Source organism: Petaurus breviceps, unplaced genomic scaffold (genome assembly GCF_028583685.1).
Source record: "Petaurus breviceps papuanus isolate PSGF00001 unplaced genomic scaffold, PetGlider_PUasm1.0 90842, whole genome shotgun sequence".
NCBI lineage: Eukaryota > Metazoa > Chordata > Mammalia > Diprotodontia > Petauridae > Petaurus > Petaurus breviceps.
This window is the reverse complement of record NW_027187358.1, coordinates 6,296,968-6,321,373: the sequence shown is the minus strand read 5'-3', so window position 1 is coordinate 6,321,373 and position 24,406 is coordinate 6,296,968. Positions and strand designations below refer to the sequence as shown.

Sequence of the window (24,406 nt, the reverse complement as noted above, 5' to 3'; positions counted from 1 at the left end):
AAATCTTAGTTGGACAAATCATACCTTTTTCAAAATTTGCTTAAATCAAAAAATATTTTGGTAGGCAGTGAAAACTCATTAATTTCTGCATCTACTTAGAATCACCTTTAGTAACCCCTTTCAAGAGATAAGGTTTTGGTTAATAGTACTAAAAAAGACGATTTCCCCAAATTTCTAAAGGGATGAAATGCTATGTAGTGGGAAGAGCATTTGAGATTAAAGTGGAGAAGTTGAAATCACATGTCTTAATATAAAAAATACACCTGGTTTTTTAGTTTACTAAACAACAATTTTTTCTTGTCATTCCAGAAATAGCAGGAGTTATATTTTATTGCAGAATTTAGTTGACAGTGTTTTAAGCTATGACTATAATAAAACTTCAATGCTTTCAATTGGTTTTTGTTGTTGACAGTTTATGGTTATGCCGATCTGTTAGCCATACTATGTCCCTTGGCCACCCTTTGTCCCAGATATAAAAACAACTAACTACAAAAGATTTAGATTAGATGTAGGTTATAGAAATATGAGCTTCTTGGAGCACCAACTTTTTATTGTGATTGTCACTTTTTGTTTTTGTATATCCAGATTCTTTTTAAATCTTGTTTCCTCTTATTAAATGTTTGTGATAGTTAACTTCATGGTTTTCAAGAATTCATTCCTGCATAGTGATTTGAACTTGTACATATTCAGTAGTATCTAGGAACATGAATTTTATTATTTACAAAATAAATTGCTAGTTACTACTTACACAAGAGACAGTGATAATTTCTGGAATTATTTTTTTTAAAGATCTTACAGAAACTGCAAACAAAGTCCTATGTGACAAAGATCTAAAGTGTGTTGTAGGTTTATATTCATGAGTTATCCAAATCAGAATAAACACAGGCACCCTAAAGTTAGGACAGTCAGTTTTCTCTTGTCAGCCACAGTGTTTCTGTGGACTTTTGTGCCTGTGCTTGTGTTGAGAGCTAGAGAGGTTCTGCTTACCTGAATTGTTTCCTTTTAGTCCTCCATCTTGGTTCCACCCCACTGAATTGTTTCCTGCTATAAAAAACTTGCTTTTTTTTTTCATTTGCCAAATTTAAAAAGTAATTTTATTTCTTGCAAATATTTTAGTGGTTAAGATTATAAAGTAGTAGAAAAAAATTATTTTTTCATATTTTGAAGCAAAAATAGAATCTTGTTCAGAGCATCCTTGTGCAGAGATACAGAATTTAATCCTTCATATATCATTAAGGGCTTAGAGGGAAGGCACATAATGATGCATTATATAAAATATTCATCTAGGTGTTAATTATCTGTAGGTGACACCTTGGGAAAAAGGCATAGATGGGAGAAATTCATGTTTGATAAATAATAAAAATAAGAATATCTTTTTGTTATTATTTGAGTTATTGTTTCCTCCAATTTTGCTAAACAAAAACATGATCTTTATATTTGGTGTATTGACCATAACATTTGCCAGTTTATTTTTATTTCATTCTTATATCTGATCAGTTTAGACAGTATTCCTTTTTTCAAAAAAATCTTTTATTTATTTATTTTTAGTTTTCAACATTCATTTCCACAAGATTTTGAGTTACAAATTTTCATCCTGGCTTTCCCCTACCTCCCACCCCAAGATAGTGAGCTCACTGAATATCCCTTCCCCCAATCTGCTCTCTCTTATATCCTCCCCTCTAACTTTCTAGTAGGGCAAGATGGATTTCTATACCCCAGTGCTTGTATATCTTATTTCCCAGTTGCACGTAAAAAACAATTTTTTTTTAACATTTGTTTTTAAAATTTTGATTTCCAGATTCTTTCTCTTCTTCCCTCATCCCACCCCCCCCCCCCCACAATGGAAAGACAATTCATTATAGATTGTACATATGTAGTTAGGCAAAAAGTTTCCATAGTAGTTATATTGTGAAAGACTAACTATATTTCCCTCCATCCTATCCTGCCCCCCCCCACTTATTCTATTTTCTTCTTTGACCCTGTCCCTTTTCAAAAGTGTTTGCTTCTAACTCTCCTCTCTCCCAACCTTTCCTCCCTTCTATCATCTCCTCTCTCATCCCCTTCCCCCCTACTTTCCTGTAGGATAAGATACCTAATTGAGTGTGTTATTCCCTCCTTAAGCCAAATTCAGTGAGAGTAAGGTTGACCTATTCCATTTCTCCTTCCTGCTCTTCCCCTCCATTGTAATAGTTTTCTCTTGCCTCTTTTATATGAGATAATTTACCCTATTCTATCTCTTCCTTTCTCCTCCTATTATATTCCTCTCTCACCTCTTAATTTTATTTTTTAGATATCCCTTCCTATTCAACTGATCCTGTGCCCTCTATTTGTATATATGTATACACATATACACATTCACATATGTATTTATACACACATACACCCTTGTATACATACATATATATGTCTGTATACATATCTATATATACATATATACACACACACATATAGTCCCTTCAACTATCCTCATACTGAGTCTTATGAATTACAATTATCGTTTATCCATGTAGGAATGTAAATAGTTCAACTTTAATGAATTCCTTATGATTTCTTTTTCCTGTTTACCTTCTCATGCTTCTCTTGCTTCTTGTATATGAAAGTAAAATTTTCTGTTCAGCTCTGGTTTTTTCATCAAAAATAAGTCCTCTATTTCATTGAATGACCATATTTTCGCCTGAAGCATTATACTCGGTTTTGGTGGGTAGGTGATTCTTGGTTTTAATCCTAGCTCCTTTGACCTCTGGGATATCATATTCCAAGCCTTACAATTCTTTAATGTAGAAGCTGCTAGATCTTGTGTTATCCTGATTGTGTTTTCATAATGCAGTTGTTTCTTCTTTGTAGCTTGTAATATTTTCCCCTTGACCTGGGATCTCTAGAATTTGGCTCTGAGATTCCTAGGAGTTTTCTTTTTGGGATCTTTTTTAAGAGGTGATCAGTGAATTCTTTCAGTTTCTATTTTGCCCTCTGGTTCTAGAATATCAGGGCAATTTTCCTTGAGAATTTCTTGAAGGATGATTTCTAGGCTCTTTTTTTTTTTTTTATCATGGCTTTTAGTTAAGTCCAGTGATTTTTAAATTATCTCTCCTGGATATATTTTCTAGGTCATTGTTTTTTCCAATGAGATATTTCACATTGCCTTCTACTTTTCCTTTTGTTTGGATCTGTTTTATAGTATCTTGATTTCTCATAAAGTCATTAGCTTCCATTTGTTCCACTCCAATTTTGAAGGAATTATTCTCTTCAGTGAGTTTTTGAAATTTCTTTTCCATCTGGCCAGTTAGGCTTGTTAAGGCATTCTTCTCATTCATATTTTGGACCTCTTTTGACATTTGAGTTAGTATATTTTTTAAGGTGTTATTTTCTTCAGTATTTTTTTGGGTCTCCTTTAGCAGGCTATTGACTTGCTTTTCATGATTTTCTTGCATCATTCTCATTTCTCTTCCCAATTTTTCCTCCACTTCTCACTTGATTTTTATAATCCTTTTTGAGCTCCTCCATGGCCTGTAACCAATTCATATTTTTCTTGGAAGCTTTTGATGCAGGAGTTTTGACTTTGTTGTCTTCTTGTTCCATGTTTTGATCCTTTTTGTCCCCAAAAAAGGATTCTATGGTCTGATTGAGCTTGCTCATCTTGCCAACCAATTACTTGACATTTGAGCTCTTTGCCACAGTAGAACTCTGCTTCCAGAGTGGAGAGAGCTGTGTCCTAAATTGCTAGGGTTTTTGCAAATGTTGGCAGAGCTATGAGGAGGGCGCCCTCTCAACAGCCACCATAAGCTCTGGCACACTGGCATTTCTCACCCCAGGACCACCACCCAAGACAGTGACCCAGATTAGGTCAAGGCAAGAGTGATTACCCTCTGAATGGTTGCTTGGTCCTCCTACGATCTGCAGGCCAGGAGCTCTGAAGGCAGTCACATGGCAGCAACTGCAGCTTCTTCTCCGCCACTTCTCGTCCCAGGGGCTCTTCTGTCATCTGGTTCCCACAGAGTTCCCTACTGACCTTTTACTTTCTCTTTGGCGTTTGTGTTGAGAAGTCTGGAAATCACCACAGCTGGCAGTGATTCACCCTCCTGAAGTCTGCGCTGGTCTGTCTGTGCCACAGGTCTGGGCCCATGCAGTTCATGTGGAACTTCTCAGACCCCAGCATGGTGCGATAGACTCTTTCTCTTGGCCTGTGAGACTGCCTTCAGTGGGAGATTTGTTTCTCTCTGTCACTTTGTGAGTTCTGTAGCTCAAAAATTTGTTTAGAGTCATATTTTACAGGTATTGGAGGTGGTTGCTTAAGCAAGTTCCTGCTTTTACTCTGCCTGCCATCTTGGCTCCACCACCCCCCCGTGGGCCCCCCCCCCCCCCCAAATCCTCAGTATTCTTAAGAATGACTAAATAGTTCTGGTAACTGGAGGTAGATTTTAGCAATTAGAAGATAAACTTTTTTTTTTTGAAAAATTGAGATTCTCTGTGTGTGTATGCACCACTTTAAAAAGACATGTCTGTTAATCAAGAAATTATTTAAAAACTAAGACAAACTGCATCAGGTTTAAGTGCAATAAAACAATAGTGTCCGGATTAAAACGCAAAATCCCTATGGTCTTAACTTTTTGTGTTTTAAAGCTGAAAAAAAAAGTTAGAAACAAGTAGATTTTCCCACACGTGTTCATGATAATCCTGTTTTGAAGCTTCCTTACTGTTGAACATACTGAACACAGCCTTTCTATCATATTGTTCACCTCTGAGGTAGAACTGCTCTTTGGTCATGCTGCACATTACTCTGTGGAATACAGTTTTACTTACTTGAATGTGAAGAGCATGTGTGTGCTGTACCTAGCAGCACATGAGGGATTTTTGTTTCTTAAGCTTCCTGATTTTTTAAGTGACACTTTTATACTATTCTGCTTGAGTCATAAACGTGTTTTGTAATTGAAGATTACTGGGATGCTTGGGATTTTTCTCTACTTCCTCTAGTTCAGGAGTACCTGGTGCTAAGTTCATAGTGAGAATGGAAGGAAGGCTTTATTATTTTCCTGCCTAGCAGTCTCATTTTCCTTTTCCCCCATTTTTCTGTGTTTATCAAGATGTCAATTTTTAAAGGTCCTTTTAAAAATTACATTGTGGAGATTTAAACTTCAGTATTTTTTTTTTAAAGGAAAATGGAACTCAGCCTTTTCTTTTTATTTGTTTTATTCCACTTGCTTTATCCCTGTTCTTTGCTTTTGTATTTTTCCTTTTTAGGTGTAATTGAAATTGTCAAAAGAATGCATGAGTTAGGAGTAAATCCTGATGCTGAAACATATGGGAATTATGTCTTTCCTGCTTTTGATAGTGTACAATCGGCACATGTTGTACTGCAGGTGAGTCAAATATGTCTTTTAATTTTTATATATAGATCCAGATACTTGAGCTTGAGGCCACAGATCAGGCTTGCACAATTTGTTGGCCATAAGCAGCCTGTGGGCACATTAAAGAATTTCAGGGCATCCTGCAAAAAATGTAGAAGATCATTGTTCCAGTCCGTCCTGTATTCCTCCAGGAAAAAGAGAAAGTCTAGAAACTAGTTGCTGACATGCTAGTTCTATATTTAGGATAGTAGAGAGGCTGGTTGTTGGCTTTCATTAGTATAGAGAGCACCTGGAACCCACACAGCTGGTCACCTTCTCTCACATTTGGAGTTTTAAAGAGTGGACTAAACCACCAAATGGCTTGGCAACTTGGCCAAGGCTGAAAAGACAGGGTCAGGCAGGATTCAAGCAAGGGCTTCCTGACTTAAGCTGTGCTTCTACACATTTATAATGTCTAAAAAGCTTTAAAAAAATTTTTTTTTGACTTAATTATAAATACTAACTTCAAGTTTATGATAAAGGCAAGATTTATGGAGTATTTTTCCTTCAGGTGTCATCTCCTATTCTTTTGCCCCTCCCCTCCATATTTGTTAGTTCCCTGACCTTTATTATCTACTCCCCTCCCCGCAAAAGTTTTAGAACTGTGTTTCTTTCCAAAGCTTTTGGGGAAAAAAGAGAAAAAAAAAACATACTCAAGGAAAACACATGCCCAAGTCACCTTATCCAAAAATGCATGTCTTCTCATTCTACTTAAGTACATTACCTCTCTGGGTAGCATGCTTCATCGTAGGGCTTGTGAAATCATATTTGGTCATTGTATTGATCAGAATCATGAATCTTTCCAAGTTGTTTGTCTTTAACAGCATTTTTGTTACTGAATAAATTGTTGTTCTGGTTCTACTCTGTTCTACTTTACTATGTATCAATTCATATGACTGTTGATAGCTTGAATTTTTTTATTTGAAAACTATTTGAGGGTGGCTAGGTGGTGCAGTGAATAGAGCACTGGCCCTGGAGTCAGGAGGACCTGAGTTCAAATCTGGCCTCAGACACTTAACACAAAATTAGCCATGTGACCTTGGGCAAGTCACTTAACCCCAATTGCCCCTATGAAAAGCAAAAACAAAAAAGTACAATTCCTTTAGGAAAAAAAAAAGAAAACTATTTGTTCCTATATTTTGACAATTTATTGGGGAATGCCTCTTGTTGTTAAATTTTTGAACCAGTTCCTTGTATGTCTTGGAAATCAGGATTTGAATATCAGGGAACCTCGGTTTTAAGATATTTCCCCAGTTAACTGTTTACCTTCTAACTGTAGAAACATTGATTTTGTTTGGACAAAAATTAGATTTTGTGTAATCAGAATTCTCTGTTTTGTCTTATTTCTCCTTTATTTGATCTTAACTTTTCCCCCTATCAGTCTAAAAGGAAATTTCTTCCTTGCTCTTTTTTTTTTTGACAATTTTTGTATTTTACTCCATATACTTTAACCAGGGTCTCCTACTTACCATTTCCTATAAATACTATGCTTTCCCACTGCTGTGCATTTGCTCATGTTGTATCCTGTTCCTGAGTTGTCTTCTCCACATTCTGGTTCCCCTAATACTAGTTGAATTCATACACTTTCATTCTTTGAATCTCAACTCAAAGTATTACCTCCTCTGTGACATAAACAGCCTTATACCTGGTTTTATACTATTGTATTTTTGTTTTATGTCATATTCTTTATCTTTGTGCTTTTGTCATACTCTTTTCCGCCCTGGAAATTGTGTTAGTGCAGCAGGGGCAGTGCCTTATCTAAACTTTGTCTCTCCTGGAGGCTTTGCGTAGATTAGGTGCTATGTTAAAGTTGAAGTCAGATTGACTTAGATATGATAAGTTGACAGCTGGTGAAATCAACACATTCATTGAGCACCTCTCATGTGCTAGGTGAAATCTCCTTTTTCTTAGGAAATTCTTAAGATGTGATAATATAGTAAATCTTATGGCCAACAATTTGATAGAACAGAGCTGATTCCTCTACATTAAAGAATGTTACATTTGTCTCTGTAAAAATTTCATTTGAACTATCAGTGAATCAGATATTAATTAGCTTCTTACATTTCATCTACTGTTGTACTGAACTTTTAAAATCATTATCTGACACATTCATAACCACTGTGAAAGGAAGAACTTGTATAACTTGTATTCATTCACATAGGGCCAAGAGTACAATTTGCATATAGTATATGTCTATACACTTTGCAAATAGTATAGTAAGTATCCCTCATAAGTACTTGGTTCCTTCAGTAATTCAACAAATTAGTATTTATTGCCTGGTGGGCATGAAACACTGCTGTAAATATTGGGCATAATGAAGAGCTTTCTACATGCTGTCTCTGCCTCTGGACTTTATTAGGAGAGACATGACATGTAATACAAATAACAAGAATCTGAAGTGATTTATAAGTACATGAATAGTGTAAACCAGAAAATAGAGAAAGCGCAGCATATGTTCTAAGAATGGGGAGTCATACAGTTTGAGAAGCATGGCATATATAGAGGTGAATTAGTATAAAACCAGAGTGCAAAGGATATTCCAGATTCTGGAGGACCTTGAATTTGAACTTGATTGAATAGGTAATAGGGAACCACCAAAACTTTTGAGCAGTGGAGGGACTGTTAGATCTATTCATAAGAAATAAATAGCCAGGTCATACTGTCAGTCAGCCAGCCAGCGAATATTTGTTAAGCACCTACTATGTTGTCAGGCACTGTGCTAAGCACCAGGGATACAAAAAGAGGCAAAAAACAGTTCCTGCCCTTAAGTTCCTAAGAATCTAATGGGGGAGATAGGAAGCAAACAAATGCATACAAACAGGCTGTATATAGCATGAAAAGGAAATAATTAAAAGAGGAAAAGTACCAGAATTAAAGGGGATCAGGAGAGACATCCCAAAGAAAATGGCATTTTCATTGGAATTTAAAGGAAGCCAAGGAAGTTAGTAGTCAGCAGAGGAGGGACAGCATTCCAGGTATGGGAGACAGCCAAAGTAGATGCCCAGAGCCAAGGGACAGTGTCCTGTTTGTGGAACAAGTTAGGAGGCCAGTGTCACTGGATTGAAGCGTATGTGGCAGGGAGTGTAAGGCGTAAGAAGACTGGAAAGGTAGACTAGGACTAGGTTTTGAACAACCAGTAGAAGGTTTTGTATTTGATCCTGGAGGTGACAGTGAGGAGAGACTTGAAGCAGGCAGATCCACCAGCAGGCTATTGCAGTTATGCAGGTGTGAGCTGATGGAAACTTGTTCCAGAGTAGTGACCTTGGTATCTTTGGTGTCTGACCAAACTCCAAGCTCTCCACAGCACCTGCTTCTGCCACCTCCATGGCTGTTGGAACAAATTATTCGCATTTACCCATTATTAACTGACAGATTTGAGCCCTGTTGGGTTATTCTCTACCTGTCTGCTAAGACATTTTTACCTGGGTGTGGCTACCGCTTCTTGGAGCCACCGGTGAGAGTTGGGTGACCCGTTGGACATCACAGGTGGATGAGCAGCAAGCCTTCCCACCTGAGGTGCTAGTCCTCCCTTCACACTCCTTAACCCTTCTGTGCCTCATCAGCATCACATATCAGAGATGGTAATTAAGTCCGCAGGAGCTGAGGAGATCACCAAATGAGGTGGTATAGAGGGAGATGAGAAAAGGGCCCAGGCAGAGCTCCAGTGGATACCTGCAGTTAGATGGGCATCCAGCAAAGTAGATTTGAGAAAGTAGATAGGAGGAGAACCAAGAGGGAGAGTTGTTCTCAAATCTAAAGAGAAGAAAGTGTTAGGAAAGGGTGATCATCAGTGTCAGAGGTTTCAGAGAGATAGAGGAAAATAAGGATTGAGAAAGGCCATTGAGTTTGGCAGTTAAGAGATCATTGATAACTTTGGAGATAGCTTTTTTAGTGGACTGATAGGTCAGAAGCCAGATTGTCAAGGGTTGAAAGTGACAGGAGAGAAAGGGTAGGTACCCACTAGGTACCTATTGCAGATGTCCTTTTCTTTTCTTTTCTTTTTTGCTTTATTGTGGGACAATTGGGATTAAGTGACTTGCCCAAGGTCACATGGCTAGTTTTTTTTGTGTTAAGTATCTGAGGCTGGATTTGAACTCAGGTCCTCCTTACTCTAGGGCCGGTGCTCTATTCTCTGCGCCACCTAGCCACCACTGTAGATGTCCTTTTGAAGGAGGATAAAGGATAGAAGAGATATAGGATAATAGTTAGCAGGGATGAAAGGAGAGTTTTGGAGAATGGAGGAGATAAGGGCATGTTTATAGGCAGCAGGGAAGGAATCATTAGATAAGGAGAGATTGTAAATAAGTGATAGAGTGGAGATGACAAGGGTAATCTGGAGAAAAGAATGGGATTGTTCTAACAGAGAGAAGAGCCTTGGTAAAGCTACCTCAGTGCTGTAAGGAGATAGTGGCAGAAGGCATGTGAGTGATTTGAAGTGAAGATGTAGAGAAGAGGTGACTTAACTGATAGGATGGGAAGAGGTTGATCCACAGGAAATTAAAGGTGGGATGAAAAAGTTTGGAAGAACTTTTGTGGAATATAGGACCAGGGGTGGGGAATCTGCAGCCTCAAGGCCACATGTGGGTCTTTTTGACTGAGTCCAGGTTTTTTTTTTTCTTCTCTTTTTTAAGAGGGGGGAAGGAAGGGCAGTTGGGGTTAAGTCACTTGTCCAAGGTCACATGACTAGTAAATGTTAAGTGACTGAGACTGGATTTGAACTCATGTCCTCCTGACTTCAGGGCCCACGTGCTCTGTTCACTGCGCCACCTAGCGGCCTCCCAGGTTTTACAAAACAAATCCTTTTATTAAGTTTGGATTCAGTCAAAGGGACTTGAGTCCCAGGTTCCCCACCCCAGGGATTGTGTTGATAAGAGAGGTATAGTAGAATTGCCTACCAGCAGTTGGGCACCTAGTTTGAGTCAGAATGATTATGTGATTTATTCTGCCTCAGTTCTTAGTGGATAATGGGAGTGATCTAAGACTGAGGATTGTCAAGGCACAATCAGCTAATGATAAGGGGCTACAGACTCAAGAAGAGGACAGCATATGGGGTGGCTAGGTAGCACAGTGAATAGAGCACTGGCCCTGGAGTCAGGAGGACCTGAGTTCAAATGTGACCTCAGACACTTGACACTTAGTAGCTGAGTAACATTGTGCAAGTCACTTAACCTCAATTGCCCTGCCCTCCCCCCTCCAAAAAGCAAAAAAAAAAAAAAAAAGCACAGCGTAGAGATGAATTGGTTCACCAGGGGATCAAGATGGGAAAAGAGGAGAGGATAGCTAATGCAAAGGAGATGACCTGGCAGAGAAATGAGGGGTCAAGGAATTGGACGTCACAATGTGGATGAAGAGTAGCATTTGGGAGATTATGGTCAGTTAAGGAGATTTAGGAATTCTTGAACACGGAGGTAGTACATTTGTGGGTGATGGCAAAATCAGGAGTTATAACCATCTTTGTGTGTGATTAAGGTGAGATGCGAGTAGTAAATCATGAGAAGTGAGTAAGTTGAGGAACTGAGTAGTTTAGCTATTTGAAGTAGAGTCATGCATATTGAAGTCCCCTAGTATTAGGGCAGGAGTTTTGGAGAAGATAAAAATTATGAGCCATGTACTGAACTCATTGAGGAAAGAAGAGTGACCTGGAGGTCTGTAGACAGTAACTACCAGGGCTGTGATTGGGCCATAGAAATGAATAGCACTAACCTCAGAGGAAGGGAGGTTGCTGAGAGAACCTAGAACATGGAAGTGATGATGGGGAGCAGAAGGAGCGAGGGTGAATTTATGGGTTGCTGTGAATTGACAAATTTGTATGTTATCATATAAAGAGTCCAAGCGGATACTAAGATTGGTGAAGCCACGGTTTACAGTATTGTTGAGGATAAATTTTCTAAGAAAACAAAACAGCTGTAATATGTGTTACATAAGTACATTAAAGAAATCCAAAACAGAGCTGATGAAATGTGAGGGGCAAGTTGGGTATTGATGGGATGGGGATAGGGAGGGGGTAGGTTAGGTATTAGACTTCAAGCAACAGATGACATTCGATCTTGTTATTGCAGTTTATTTTTCTTTGCCTTAGGAGAATCAGATCCTATATTTAAAAGTTTAGTGAAATAATGGGCAATCTAAATCATTAAGTAAATAAATCATTCATTATTATGTTATTGTATTATATTATTCTTGTACTTTCCTTCAGTAATAGAATTTCATTAAGATTTGTTGAATGTCATCATTACACAAAGTTTCTATTAGATCCCTAATGGGAGATATAATATGCTATTACCATTGTCTATAGAAGTCTCCATTGTCTACAGAAGTATGTATTGCAGTGAATTTTTACCTCACTTTTGATAAGAGATATTCTGATCCCCTCAGTAGTCCTCATTAAAGAGAAAACCTCTGTCATGAATGATTAATTTATCCATGTAATTTTATGGTAGGTGCTAAGTCCATGTATAAGAATCCTGGATCAAGAGAACTCTTATTTTTGTTGAGCTCTGTAGTCATTGGTAAAATGTCTAGTTCAATTATATATTAAAGAGTTGGACTAATAAATTTCCCTTCTGTTTAGGAAATTGTATATTGAGGTGTTATAAATAATAGAGTGGTATGAAGAGGAAGTGGAGATTGTATGTCAAAGTGTTCTTTCTTGTTAACTAAGAAAACTCATTTGTTCATAAATACTTGTGTCCATAGGAAAATGGATGTCCAGTTAATGACGACATATTGTTTTTAGCTGAATTGAGGAATGAAGCCATAGATGGAAACCTTGACCGTGTCTTATCATTATGTAAGTATTCTATTTTTCCACAACCAATGTAACATCCTATAAATCGCTCTAAGGCAGTTGTTTCCTTAAATTAAAGTTAATCTATATAAAATACTTCATTCTTCTCCATAGCATGCAGTATTAAGTCACTGAACAAAGAGAAGAAGGGGTCGGGGTCTCTGAGCATCACCCCTTATTTATTCAATGAGTTATCTTGAACTGTTCACTGCAGATCACTGAGCCCTAGTTTTCCTCATTTAAGAAAAATAGATGTAGTACCATTTGTTGTGCTCCCTTCAGAATTATTTTTATTATCTTTAAAAGCAAGGAAAAATGACCTGTCCTGTCAGATCCTATGATTTATTATTAAATAGTAATTTCATTAAGCAAAAGCAGACATCTTCAAAATGATTTTTAAAAAAATTTACCATGCCTTCCTTGAAATAATCTGACAGTGTATAGAGAAAGCTAAATATTAATCTATAAAATAAGAAGTTGAATACTGTGAAGTGGTTTTACTTTCAGTGCTGTATATGAAATTTAACTTTTATTATAAAACAGTATCCAGTATACTCCCTAGTATTCAATAAGTATTTTGAAATTCAGTAGTCTCCCTTAGAAATATTTAGCTTTTTTTTTTTTTTTTGCTTTTTGAAGGGCAATTGGGGTTGAGTGACTTGCCCAAGGTCACATGGCTAGTTTTTGTGTTGTGTCTGAGGCCAGATTTGAATTCAGGTGCTCCTGACCCCAGGGCTGGTGCTCTGCTCTCTCTGCCATTTAGCCGCCCCAGCATTATTATTTAAAAAGATGCATTGATGTATTCATTTTAATATTAAGTGGAATTTACCTATTTAATTCTGCATATGCTATAATTCTTTGTATTGTATGTGCCCCCAAAAATTGAATTCAAGGGAGAGTGTTTAAGACCTCCTTGTCAGACTAATAATATATGAGATATTCATTGATAGCATGAAAATATATCCTACCAAAAGCATTTTTCCCCAAAAACATTAATTTAAAAAATTTATTGTTATTACTTGTGTAATCATCTTAGTGAATAGGTATTAGTAATGTAATAATTTTATTATTCTTTTAAGGTTTGTGAAATTCTTCACAACTCCACGAAGCAGGTAGCATTTTATAGAGAAATTCACAATCAGAAAACTTAGGTTTTTCTGGGATTCACATAGCTATAATTATTGGCAGATTTATGATTTATAACTGTCTCCTAATTCCAAGTATAGTGGTCTTTTCGCTATGCCTTCTATTTTTTTTAAATAAAATTTTATTGAAATCTTTTGTTTTTACATCCCCCAGACTTCCCCCTCTCCCACCCTATCCTTTAAAAGATTTTTTTTTTTTAACAAAAAGAGAAATCGGCAACACTGACCAATCCATTTTTAAAATGTGACAATATAGGCAGTGTTCTTCATCTGTAGGGAAACTTTACTCTCCTCCCAACCCATCCTCTGTAAAGGGAGTAGCCTTCTCATATCTATATGTTCTTTGCAATTTTGTAGCACAGAATTTTTTATTATCTTGTGATTTTTCTTCACATTGTAGCAATCCATGGATATTGTTTTCTTGGTCTACTTATTTTACTTTCAGTTCCTGTAAGCCTTTCCATACTTCTGGTTATTAATCATATTCATTTTTTTATAGCACCATAATATTTCATTTCATTCATCTACCATAATTTGTTAGCCATTCCTCAGTTGAGCATCTTCCACTTTTCTTCCAGTTCTTTGCTCCTACAAAAAATACTCCTATAAATATTTTGGTGTATTTGGAGCCTTAGCAGTACCTTCATTGGGGTACCTACTCAACAACAGAATCTCTTCAATTACCGTATACCTTGCTGTATTTAGGGGTTTATCAGGATGTAGATTGAAACCCTTACAAAAAAATGTATTCTTTTAACATTTTGTCATCCATAGAAACATTTAAAACTTTGATCAAATTATATTAAAGATTGGTGAAATGTGTGTAGATTTATCTGTATCCTTTCTATAAAATTCTTAAAGTAGGTAAGAGCCTATCTAACTCTAGTGTCTGTTTTTGGAACTGAAAAGAACCATTCCAAAAAAACTTAAAAGTATTGAAATCAAACAATAATTGAAATATTGGGGGAAGAAAGCAGGGAATACATTGTTTTTATCTTTGTATCTCTGGCACTTAGCCCACGTACATGCCATGTATATTGGAGGCACAGTATAGGTACTTGTTGAATTGTATTGAACCTTTGGGTATGTTATTTATTTTGCTTTTGTATTGTTGATTAACTGATATTTTTTAAAAGTGGTTGACTTAAGAATTTTAAGAACTGTATTTTAAAATGGATGTAGAATTAGAACTAACAATATACCTGTACACAATATTTTATCAGTTTCTACCTTCCTCCAGTTACTTCTCTCACTTAGTAGTCACATTTCAGTTAAGACAGGCAAGGTCATTTGGATATAAGATAAACCGATTGCAAGGTCAGAGAATTAATTTAAAATTCACATCTACAGTTATTGCAAATAATAAGTAATTGAATTTAAAACAAATCTATGCTCTTTGTGAATAGAAGAGAATATGGGGGGAATACAGAAGATAGGAAAAAAGTTTAAGAATTTACAGTCTACTGGAAAATAAGATGTGTGCATTCAAAGCAATTACATAGCAATGTATGACTTAGGTACAAAAATGAGTGACAAAGACAGTATGATTTCAAGGAAGTGAGAGATCAGTTTGGGCCATTTAACTTTGCACAGAACTAAATCTATTTTATATTTGCAAACTGAATGCATGCTATTGATCAAAAGGGGAATTGGAGCAAGTCTTTCTTTATAGATGGTTCAATAAATGACCTAAAACATCACCAGTATATTGAAAACCTATTCAGAATGTATGTTCTACTGATGTACTTGACTTAATCATCTTCAAATAGAAAGGATAGTCCCCATTTTCTGTTTTAGACTCCATGAGGACAGGGACTCTGCTCAGTGCTTCCCTAGTGTCAGTTAAGTATTTCCCACATAAGCAGGAAATGTTTTTAAGTGACTATTCTTGGTGTTTATTAATTCTATGGGTGTTTGCTATTTGTGTTGTAAAATGTGTTATGTACACAAACGTGAGCATAATGTGAACGTTTAAAAATACTATACAAACTGAAGTGGGGCATCATCATCACTACTTATTTTACATGAATGCTTTTTTAATCTCTAAATGAAGCTAAACTTGAAAAGTAAATGTTGATAATCAACAAATATAAATATATTTGGAAATAAAATTATACTTTAGAATAGTGTGCTATATTTTTTCCCCTAGGATTTAATGAAACTATCTTCTTTTTCAGTGGTATCATCCAAATCATCATCTATGGATTTGAATTCCTTTAGAGGCAGTTTGATTTTAGGCTTTAGGAGGTAAGTTGGGCATTTAGCAGTCCTTGCGAATACCATCTCTTTATCTCGTAGGTAGGTCTTTGAACAGCTACCTCAAATAATAGTCAGTTTTATAACTCTTATGTTTTTGGTGCAAATCCTATTATGAAGAAGAAAATTTGCTGTATTTCCCTTTGAATATTAAGTATATTGTCAGTTCAAGAGTTTAAGCAATTTTTAATTGTGGATTATCTAATCTGAGGTGTTTTGTGCTTAATGTTCCCATTATCCCTGACTCTGAAATGTTCTTTCTCACACTATTGTTTCCTTCTCTCTCTAGTCCTGAGCCAAACATAGGTTGAAAGGTAGCTTGTGTGAACAACAGCATGTACTTCCATGTGCTGCTTTCAGTGATCGCTCTTGTGACTTCCCAAAGACTACTTCTGCAGTGACACCTCTTTCCTTAGCCATCTGACCGCTTGAAGAGTTGTGGATGCCTGCCAGGACTAGTAGTTGAGGGAATGCAATTTTTGAACAGTGTGAACCAAAGACCACTAGAGCTCTGTTTAGTAGGGCCTAGATGATGCCTTGCATTGAATGCAGATAAGAATGGTAGAGATTTAGAAATTATTCTTTAAGGTCATTCTTCTGAGTAAGGGCTGGACTAGGCCTTAACTACGAGAAGTAATGTTCTTAAGGGGTTTATAGGAGTCAGTATAGTGAAAAACCGAGTTTCAGAGTGAAAAGACCTGGGTTTGAAGAATAATTCTGTTCCCAAGTCAATCAGTAAACACTTGTCAAACACCTGTCAGGTACTGTTCTGCTACTTTCTGAGGATACAAAAAGAGACATGAGATAGTCTCTGCCCTTGAGAAGCTTACATGGGATTGGTATCAGTTCCCTCAATTGTAAAATGAAGAAGTTGGACTGAATGATCTTTTTCAGTTTTAAATCTGTGATTCTGTAAATTATAATACATTATCAGAGTGTTGAAATTTGTTGTTTTGGGGCAGAATGAGTTAATATTATTGACCCCAGCATATTTCTTCTTCTGCCTTCTTCCAGAGTTCTGTCCCTTTATATATCAGAAAACAGCACACGAAACAGTTTAGTAAAACTAACTAGCATGTCAATAGCAAATCCAGTGTTATATGGAATGTTCTCCACCTTCCCAGAAGGGAAGGCCAGTTGCATATCTCTTCTTTATGGCCAAGCTCTTTACTAAAGTTTCATTCAATTCTTTTTCATCTCTTTTGTTCTTGCTGTTTATGTTGTTCTAGTCATAATGACTACATTGTTTTCCTGATTTTTGTCTACTTCCCTTTTCATCAGTTCATGATAGTCTTCACATATGCCTCTGTATCCATCATTTTCATTTTTTGCTAACAGTATAGTAATATTCTATTACATTCATATACTACAACTAATTTGCCATCCATTGAGTATCTACTGGGTTTTTGTTTTTTTCCCCAATCCAAGGTAACATTTGTACCACAGAAGTGCTAAATAAAATGCTAGAAAAAAAAAATTCATTTACTTCAATGATGCATAGTAAAATAGACTTTCAGAGAGATAAAGGAGCTCTTCCTTATTAAGTGGTATTGGTGTTTTATTACATTCATGTTTCTTTTATGGGCACTTAATGTCAGTAGCTGCATGCCTCTGGATAGAGAGCAGGCCACAGAGCCAGGGAAACCTGAGTTCGAACTCTGCCCCTGACATACACTATGTGGTCAGTGCTCTAGGGCATTGGTCTCAAACTCAAATAAAAATAAAGGCCACCAGTCTGTACATGAGAATCCTTTCAGGCCCCCAGAGATTGGACTTAAATTATTTATTTTGTTAGCTATTTCCCAACTACATTTGAATCTGATTTTTAACTGCCCTGGAGAGGGTTAAGGGCCACATGTTTGGCACCTCTGCTTTAGGTTACTATCTGAAAAAAAGTGCTGATTTGTAGAGGGGAGTTCCCTGACCAAGAAGGTCCCCAGAAGAACAGAAATCACAGTTCCCAGTACCTATAGATTTATCCACTTATGTGGATTCATCCAGAGATTTGCCAGGGCCAATTTACATCGACTTTCCCAGATGATATCTTCTGCTAAGATATTTGGAACAGTATTTAATTGTAAAATAAGATGTTTATAAAGGCCTTCATAAATCTTCAAAATACTATTATTATTACTGTTATATTATTTGTAAAAATGAGCTGACTTTTTTCTTATATCTTGATAATGTTTATTTTTTATCTACAAGTCAAATATAATAATTTCCCCCATCTTTAAAACTTTGGGGTGGTTGAATAGCTTTTGTGTAAATGTTGTTTGCCCTAAATTTTTTCATCACTTTGAGTAAAATAATTTTTCATTTGGACAATAACCTTTTTTTTTTTTTTAACCAATCTATTGGCTTAAACCTAGGCCTATTCTGAATGCCTCATTTTGATATAAATGACCCAGCCAATATCTAATTAGTCTTGCACAGCTGGAAAGGCTTTGAGTCTGGGTGTACTGTAGTTTTGTTCAGAGAGACTGTCTTCAAAGGGTAAGCCATCAGATACTATTATGTTGTGGCCACATCAGCTTAGGAAATCATCTGAGGTATGGAGGGGGTTATGACCTGCCTCCATGGAGAGAGTATTTACAGAGATGACATTTGGGATCCTGTAAATATTGAATTAAGTATGACTTAGAGGTTGTGGGCCTTCAAAATTCTCTGAAGTCAAATTGTTTGAGGGTATGTGTGCAATTTGCCTTAAACTTCAAATGTTTGAAGGAAGTTTTACTGTCCTTTAGTATTACCAGTGTCACTTATTTGGGGGATATGAAATAAAACTTTGCTGAATATGGTTGTTTTTATTCAGTTTTTCTGAAATAGGATCTTCTTAATGGTGTAGAATAGAGAACCAAAAATGTGATGCCATTCTCTGTAGGTTAAACTCAAATATTGTCATGTCAGTTAATCATTCCTTTTTATAATTTAAAAATTTTATCAGTCTTAGTAGCTTCTAAGAAATGTCCAAACATGTAGAATTGGTGGGTGAGGATCCTTTGTGTTTAATATAGTAGAACCAAAATGAATTAAAAGATGATAAATATGAGATGTATTCTCTCCCTTTTCATCACTTCCAAAATTGACTTTGATTTCTTGGAAGTTGCTGATGTGTTCTTCTGATAATCTCTCTATATAACTTGGAATAGTTTTTCCATATTTGCTTATGTTTTGCATATTTATCTTTTAATGGTACCTCAATATTCCTCTGTCTTATAGTGAACTATATTCAGAAATTTCTTCTACTGTCACTGGATATAGAGTCCCAGTGCCTTGGACTCACAACATGGGAGATGTCCTAGACTCTTCACTATCTTTCCCTACTCCCCACTCCCATCCAAGCTGTTCCCAAGGCCTGTCCATTTCACCTATGCAAAATTTCTGAATGTACACCCTTCTCTTCTCTGACACTGCCACCATTCTGCTACAAAGGTCTTCATCACCTCACACATGAGCTTTTGGCAACAGCCTGCCGGTGAGTCTGCCTGACTCAAATCTCTCCATCCTCCAGTCAGCCACTGCAGTGATTTTCCTGAAGCACAGATCTGATCGTATCATTCGCCTACCTACTCAGTAAATTCCAGTTGGTCCCTGTCACCTGCCCAAACAAATACAAAGTGTGCTGCTGGGATTAAAAGCCGCTCATAGCCTTCTCCTCCTCCTGCCTTTCCAGCCCTTACACCTTACTCTCAGACTCATACTCTTTGATCCAGTGACTTTCTGGCTGTTCCAGAAACAAGATGTAGAATCCCAGCTCTGGGCATTTTCCCTGACTGTCCCAGTGTCTAGAGCTCTCTGAACACTGTTCCATCCTCTGCTCTACCTACTGGCTTCCCTGTCTTTCTTTAAATACTAACTAAAATTATATCTTTTACTAGAAGCTTTTACCAACCCCTCTTAATTCTAATGCCTTATTTCTGTTAATTATTTACTATTTATCCTGGATGTAGCCAATCTGTATATATTGGTTTACGTATTGTTTTCCCTATTAGATTGTAAACTCCTTGAGGGCAAGGACCATCTCTTGCCACTTTTTATATCCTCAGCATTCAAATCAGTGCCTGGCACATAGAAGGGTGCTTAATCAGGTGTTGATTCCCTTTTTTGTTTTGTTTTTTTTTTTTACCAAACTACAAACTACATTACATGCAAAAATATTTCTCATTTTGATACTTTAGTGAAAAAATCCTAGCAATGGGGCCCTTGGGGCAAAGGAGACACTCAGTTTTGTGACTTTGTTTACTCTATATTGCCATGAGAGGCAGCCCACAAGGCATAGTGGTGTATAGAACTGACCTTACAACCAGCAAGGCTGTGGATCTAGGTCCTTTCTGTGAAATATCCCGAGTGTGTGATTATAGGCAAAACATTTAGCTTCTTAGTATTCTAGGCAGCTCTTTAAGACTGAGTTACAGGGAGAGTTTCAGCCTTTTTGTAGAGGGTGTTTCCTAATCTCTATACCAGTGATATAGGTCCTGCCACTATATTGCTATATCCAAAATATTTACATTCTACTAGAACCCAGAAACTCTGTTAGAGGACTGTTTCCCTATAGCCTTGTTAACAGAAGAGTAAGAGAGTACTATGGTACTTTGATTATTTTTAATCTTTTCATTGTTGTCACTTTTTAAAAAAATCAGTTCCTTATAACAAAGGATAAAAAAAGTAAAAATTCAGCAAAACTAATGAGCATATAGAAAAAGCTTGACATGTGCAGTCTTCTGAACTCACAATCCCTCACTTTTGACAGAAAGGGTTAGGAGTTACTTTCTTGGCATTTTTTAAGAGCCAAGCTTTATCATTACTGTTTCTAAGTACCTAGTTTCACGTGTGCTCGTTACATTGTTTTTTGTTACTCTGAATATTGTTTTCCTGATTCTGTTTACCTAAACTTCCTCAGTTGATATATATGCGTCTTTCCAAGTTTCTCTGAATCCCATCATATTCATTGTTTCTTATAGCACAGTAATCCATGCCATTCGTGTTCCACAACTTGCTTAACCTTTGTTTCTAATTCTTTGCTTGTATATTTTATACTGCTTCTTCTGAAATATCCTGAGCCTCTTTGTCATTGATCGCTACTGCTTTACAGTGGGATTTTTCGGGCAAAGCCTTAAGATATCTAAATTGCATTCCAGAATGGTTAGACCCATTCACAGGTGCACAAATATTAGTGTGTTAATGTGCCTGTATTCCCACAGCACCTTCCTCGTGCACTATTTCCGTTCATTCTTTGTCGTCAGCCACTTTGCTGATGTGAGATAAAATTTCAGTTTTGATTTGTATTTCTTTTATTAGTGATTTGGAACAGTCTGGCTATCTTTTCTCTTAAAAAAATCATTGTTAACTTTATATCACTTAATTTCAAATACATCTCTTCTATCTAGAGAGCCATGCATTGTAACAAAGAATAAAAAATTAATGAAGGTGGGGAAAATGATATTAAGCAAATATAAAGTGCATGTTTGGAGCCTTACACCACGTGCAATGTTCCACAACCATATTCTTCCACTTCTGCAAAGAAGGGGGAAAAGTATATAATCATTTCTTCTTCAGGCCATATTCCTTCATTACGATTTCACAGCTTTTCTGTCCTTCCTTTCTTCCATTCCTCTTGCCCTCTCTCGCTTCTTCTATTGTTAGTCATTTTGTATGTGGCTATTAATAGTTGACAGTTCTTTTAAGAACTGTTTATTCATATTACACAAAGCTCAAACTTTAATGTAAAATAACATTCTAAGCTAAATTCAATCAAAAAAAACATACCATTATTTTTAACCTCTAAACTTATTTTGAATCTTTTTAGAAGTAGAGGAAAGGAGCCTTTTTCTATTTAAAAGTAACGCATCTTACATTGACTATATTCAGACATTTCTCTTATCCTTTTTTTTATTCCTTTTCTTTGCTGATACACTGAGGCATAAATGTTAGTGGAGTAGAAAAGGAAATAGTAGGTTTAATTAAGGCCATTAAAAGTGGTATGTGACAATAAGAATATCTCTGGGATTGGCAGACTGCTTAAGGGAGAAATGGCCAGTATTTAAAGCTTTCCAGTGGCTAGATTTCTAGGTTTTGCCCTAAGCCTTACCCAGAAAGTATCTCCTAGTTTTTTTTTTATGATTCTAAGGTTTCAACTTTGCTTTTTCTGGGAAGAAAATATTTTCCCCATCAGTATCTCAAACTCTCCTTGTTGAGTGATTGCTGATGGGCATTATAAGCATTGCTTCCTGTATTTGCCTAGAGATGTCACTAATGTTTCTAATACTTTATAGTTAGAGAATTTACTTCAATATTGTCTCAAGATAGAAATGCAGTGTATGGCCTTTGCTACCTATAATTTTGCAGTGATGTCCCATACCACTTATAAAGTATGGTATATGACCTGGTGAGGTCTATATAATGCAAGAAAATGGGGTGGGGAAGTGTAAAAAAAATTGTACTTTAATTTTTTAAATATTTGGAAAGTTTTGGTCTACAACTATTTAATCATTAAGGAAATTAGGATTGTCATCTGTTTTCTAAGAAAATGATGACCTTATAGGGAAACAAAAATGTAGATCTTTATGCTTTCCTAGAGTCCAATAGATGATTTACAAGCATTTAAGTCTCTAAACGCCAGGTGTTGTGTGGCATGCTGGGAATGCAAAGACAGAAATGAAATAGCCCCTGTCCTCAAGATGATTATTTTCTGTTGAGGGAAATATTTATACAGATGAATGTATGCAAAGTAAATAAAATATTATTTTGGAGAAAGGTCTGAGCCTTGAAGAAAGGTATGAATTTTTTCTAGAATGGACTGATTTGGTGGTAGGGATGGGGTGAAGAGATACAGTATTCAGAGCAAAAAGAAATAGCTGTGGTATAAATCATCTTTAAATACTTGTATCGAGGGTTCACACCATTAAATAATAATTAAGATTCTTTGTGAAATACAGGATTCCAGGCATTGAAAAGAGTGCATAGTATCACTACATGGGCTGGTAGTGATGGTTTGGGGTTTGGTTTTTTAATGCCTTTAGTAAATCATTAATATAGAATGAGTTGTTTTAAAAAAAAAATGAGAAAACTTTCACAGGTATATTTTACGAGAGGACTGTGTGAGGCAAATGTCATTGATTGTTAAGTGTAGGAATCAACCAGCAGTATGGCTTTTTTTTTTTCCATTTGGGGTCTTCTCACTGGCCATGCTTGGAGTGGTCCACTTCTGAGCTCAGATTCTAGTGCTAGTGCTTTCCTTCTGAAACCACCTCCTTTGATATACCGAGATCTTTGCATGTTTGCCTCGCCATTAGAATGTGAGCTTGAAGGCAGAGACTTTGTCTTTGCCTTTCTTTGTATCTCCAGGGCTTTGCATAGAACCTGGCATATAGTAGGAATTTAAAAAATGCTTTTTGACTTATTGAAAATGCTTTCAACAGACACGAGGTAAATTCTCAGAGAAGTCTCTTTGACACTTCTAAAATTTTGCAAAGGAACAAACAACTTTGCCCTCCAATCTAAGTGAATGTATCTGTCTAGATTTTTAATAACTTAATAGTAAATACATATTTAATACCACTTGAATTTTTGTTTGAACATTGATATTTGGGAGGACTTAATTATTAGTCATGGAGTTTAGATGTTTAGGGGAATTGTTTTAAATGTGGTCCTATTTTGCCAATAGTTTCTTAGCTATGCTTGACAAATCTTGCTTCAGCATTTCTAGGGGATTTTCTCAATTCTTTTGTCCTCGAATTTTGGCTGAGATTTAGTATCTTTGTTATTTAGAGATATTTGTTGTAACAAGCTTTTATCTGTACCATGTGCATTACTTCTTTTATGTTTCTGGTATTACATTTTATGTTCAGAAAGAAAATTGATTTATTCACTTGTTATTTGATAATTCATTATCCTCTGCTGCCCTCTTCAGGTCTGATGATATCAATCTTTGGAGTAAGGTAAGTCCTGATTTTTCTGTAAGGTTTCATATGCCATCAAGAAGATAGTATTGCATGTTGATTTTGTAAATTTTTAAATTCGGAATTCTGAACAGTAGCTAGTTTTGAACGCAGATTGGATCACGAAGGAAATCCTCCCTTTGGTTGCCCATGATAGGGGGCTTTCTTCTTCCAAGTGGGATGGTCTTACACAAACAGGACTGCGCCAGCATTGAAGTGTGGAAATAACAACAGCATATTGACTAGACCTATGTGGTTTCATTGAAATAGGGAACTCCCATAGATAAAAACTTCCTCTGCCAATAGAGGCCATCACCCTCTCCACAACTCAGTAGTCTCAAAGAGTTGCCTAAAACCACAACAGAGTAAATAATTTGCCTAAGGTCAGAAGGGCATCAGAGACAGAACCCGAAATTGATCTTCAGCTTTGGACCCATCATTGGTACAGTTATACATTGTTTGTTTCAGGGATAGTGCAAGTATGGCCGCAGTACCTAAGAGTTTTAAGTTTGAGAATGACCTGGCATACACAAATCACATGGCTGCAGTTACACATCCATAGCTTTCTTTACCAATTCACAGGACATTCACTTCTCTGCTAGTATCAAAAATTACCTCTCAGTTTTAAGTGAGTGACTGGTAAGAATACTCACCTTAGAGACAGAGGCAGAAGTGGTCTGGATTTAGATCCTCTGTCACCTACTATCTATGTAATTATGAGCAAGTCATTTAATATTTTCAGTCTCAGTTTCCTCATCTAAAATAACTATGATATTATACTACTGATACTAGCTATGATGTTTGAAGTGCTTCCCTATTCACAGAGTAGTTTTGCTGATGAAACTGATGCAGGTAAATACTACATTTATCAGCAGTGAATGTTATTTAAATGCCACATTT

The 24,406-nt window shown here is 36.4% G+C and overlaps 1 protein-coding gene across 2 annotated transcripts in view; it reads left to right on the top strand.

Moving 5' to 3' along the window:
• The window catches only part of LRPPRC (leucine rich pentatricopeptide repeat containing), a 124,158-nt gene that overhangs the window by 32,838 nt on the left and 66,914 nt on the right, over nucleotides 1–24,406 (top strand). For both annotated transcript variants that reach the window (XM_069071608.1, XM_069071607.1), the window contains exons 12-15: nucleotides 5,236–5,354; nucleotides 12,078–12,171; nucleotides 15,491–15,560; nucleotides 23,479–23,506. In XM_069071608.1, the coding sequence (XP_068927709.1) occupies nucleotides 5,236–5,354; nucleotides 12,078–12,171; nucleotides 15,491–15,560; nucleotides 23,479–23,506 (311 nt within the window). The remainder of the gene's footprint in view (nucleotides 1–5,235; nucleotides 5,355–12,077; nucleotides 12,172–15,490; nucleotides 15,561–23,478; nucleotides 23,507–24,406) is intronic.